Source organism: Arachis ipaensis, chromosome B09 (genome assembly GCF_000816755.2).
Source record: "Arachis ipaensis cultivar K30076 chromosome B09, Araip1.1, whole genome shotgun sequence".
Classification (NCBI taxonomy): domain Eukaryota; kingdom Viridiplantae; phylum Streptophyta; class Magnoliopsida; order Fabales; family Fabaceae; genus Arachis; species Arachis ipaensis.
Genome location: NC_029793.2, coordinates 135,970,084 through 135,973,372, shown reverse-complemented (window position 1 = coordinate 135,973,372; position 3,289 = coordinate 135,970,084). Strand labels below are relative to the sequence as shown.

The 3,289-nt window shown below is 36.7% G+C and overlaps 1 protein-coding gene across 1 annotated transcript in view; it reads left to right on the top strand.

Moving 5' to 3' along the window:
* LOC107616563 (tetraspanin-6) overlaps positions 1 to 1,066 on the top strand; it is a gene marked incomplete at its 3' end in the record, with an annotated part of 1,968 nt that extends 902 nt beyond the window's left edge. Inside the window, 2 exon segments of the mRNA XM_016318513.2 lie at positions 563 to 906; positions 1,032 to 1,066. Coding sequence (XP_016173999.1) covers positions 563 to 906; positions 1,032 to 1,066 — 379 coding nt within the window.

Below are 3,289 nucleotides of genomic sequence, written 5' to 3'. Positions count from 1 at the left end.
CACTAATCACTAATATTTTTCTCTATCATTATATTATTTTTTAATTCTTCTCTCACTTTCCTTTTTAAATTACTACATACGATTACTATTATACAACTATTATAATTACGATTATTACTGCTATTTAAAAGAAGATGATAATTAACAAAGGAAATAGAAATTTTTAGGAAAAAAAAATTATATTGACTAAGAAACTAAAATAAAATTTTAAAATAGAAATAAAATGTTCCAAACATTACGATGAAATTAATATTCAACACCATTTTTATGAATTAAAGGAGTACTTTATCTTAAATATTTTTTACACTATGACTATGAACTATATATATTAAAAAATAGGAATATGTTATGTGAATATTAAAATTAGCTATCAAAATCAGTCATTAGTATAAAATATATGTTAAAATATAAATACACCTTAAAAATAAATTAAATCATATATATATTTATATATAAATACATTAATGGCTGATTTTAGTGGATAATTCTGGTGTATGAATAGCATTTTTATAGAAAATAAAGCTGGTTTATAAAAGTGTTGATACAATATGCAACCGTACAGTCTGGATGTTGCAAACCACCAACAGCATGCACTTACGGCAACAACATGGAAGAGCAAGCAACAAGAATGTACAACGAGGAAGAACAAGATCCTGATTGCTACAGGTGGAACAATGCCCCAAACTTGCTGTGCTATGAGTGTGATTCATGCAAAGCTGGTGTTCTTGAAGACATAAGAAGGAACTGGCACAAGCTCTCTGTGCTCACTCTTGTCATGCTTGTCCTCCTCATTGGGATCTACACCATTGGTTGCTGTGCTTTCAGGAATGCAAGGAGGGCTCAGACTGATTATCCCTATGGTCATAACAGGATCACCAAAGTCAGGCCTAGATGGGATTACTATTGGTCAGTTGCTTCCTCTCTTTCACTATTTTTCCTTATCATTCTGTTAAGATTTAAGTGATGTTGTGTAAAGATTCAATATGTATGATGGTATGAGTCATATGATGTGTTATTTTTTGTTTGTGAAGGTGGAGATGGTTGCATGACAGGAGAGAACGGCTTTTAATTTTGCTTTATCCGAGGGTCATAACAGTCACTTTATCTTTTGCATTTTCTTTTTCAGTGTACGGTTTTGAATTTTATAACATAAAGTAGGTTCAAGTATATCTGAAAATTAAAAGAAAAAAGAAAAGAAAAAGTAGGTTGAAGTATATGCATTGGGATTGGACGGAATTAGCACCTTAATCTCCACTTGCTTATCTATATATGCTTATAATATTAGACAACTGCCACTAAAAAGTAAAAGAGTAAAAGATAAATAGGTCTCTGACCTTTTAAAACGAAGACATTTTCGTCCCTCAAGATTAGAAAATACATTTCGATCCCTTACGTTTTAAAACGGCCGACAATTATACCCTTCCGTCCATTTTGGGCCAAAAATGGCAACGGAGCCAATTGATATGGAGGGTAGAGAATGACGTGTCCGTTACACTTGCTGAAGTGGATTGGGACAAATTATTATCGGAGATATTCGTCCCTTAAGGCCAAAATGACTCCGTTCTTCCGATGAATTCAATATTTCGACACTCTTCTTCTCCGCCGCGTTTAACTGCCGCCATTATCACCCTTCTTAAGGCCTGCAAGACCATTCATCACCTCTACCAAGTCCACGCCTCCATCATCCAACGAGGTCTAGAGCAAGATCACCTCATCATCTCCCGCTTCATTTTTCTTTCCGCCTCCTTTGCCGCTACTGCTTCATATTACACCTCCGTCTTCGACCGCGTCCTTGGCCCTTCCCCTTTTCTCTCCCTTATCGGAGCCCACACCAAAGGAAGTTACTTTTTCGACGCCCTCTCTGCTTTTATTCGCATGAAGGCACATGGGTCTCTACCCGATAGGTACACTTACTCTTCTGTGATTAAGGTCTATTCAAGCATGTGCAGATCATTGACAAACCCCATTTGTAGGGTTTATCTTGTATTGATTTTTTGGGATTTTATCAACTTTTACCCACATTTATTCAATGAAATAGCATGGTTTTATAACTTCTCCCTTAATTGTGCTTAAGAGTGAAAACATGCTTTTTAGGACTTAAAATAGCTAAATTTAATTCACCTTGATTCTATTAGATGCCTTGATATGTTTGTTAAGTGATTTCAGATTTAGGAGGCAAAGATTGGATTAAGGGAATGAAGAAAAAGCATGTAAAGTTTGAGAACTCATGAAGAAATGATGGAACCAAAAAGTTGTCAAGCCTGACCTCTTTGCACTTAATTGACCATAACTTGAGCTACAGAGGTCCAAATGATGCGGTTCTAGTTGGGTTGGAAAGCTAACATCCGGGGCTTCGAAATGATATAAGATTTTCCATAGTTGCATCGCTCATAGGGGCGCGCACGCGCACAGTACGCGGACGCGCCGTTGATGGCACATGACTCACTTAATGCAACACGTGGCCAGCGATTTTAGAAGCCTTGTGGGCCCAATCCAACTCATTTCAGATGCTATTTAAGCCAAGGATTGAAGAGGGATCACTATCCTGCAAGTCCTTTGAGAGACGACCCGAGGGTTAAATACTTCGGTTTATAGATTTTAGGGGTTTGTACTTGTGACAAACAAATTTTTGCATGAAAGGATTATTGTTGGTTTAGAGACTATACTTCAACGAGATTTCATTTGTGAAATTCTATACCATCAAAAATCCATTCGTCAAAATGGCGCCGTTGCCGGGGATTTGCAATGGTGTTATGTTATTGGTTATTGTATATATGTGAATATTGTGAATAGCTTGATTTTTGTATTGCTTGTTAGTTTTGCTTGTTCTAGGACTTTGTTTCATTATTTCTTGTTAGCTTTTGTTTCTTATTCTTAGTTTTACGATGAATTCTCACTTTGGCTATGAGTGTGATTACAACTATGTTGTAGGAAATGGGAACTTCAATGAAGATGTGCATCAAGGATGGGATGACCAAAGGTGGGTGGAGCCATATGCATATGATCAATCTTCATGGCAACAACCTCCACCAATACACTATGAAGAAGAGCCATTCTTTGATGCATATCAATCTAATGGCTATGGTGAACTCCCTTGTGACTTTCAAGAACCACCACCATATGCCTATGAGTCATATCCTCAAAATGACCCTCAACCACACTCACAAGCCTATTTTCACCAAATACCTCCATATGACCCTAATTCTTATCCACCATACCAACCACCTTATGAGCCATATGAACCATACATGGAACCACCACCATTCCAACATCAATATTTTCAAGAGCC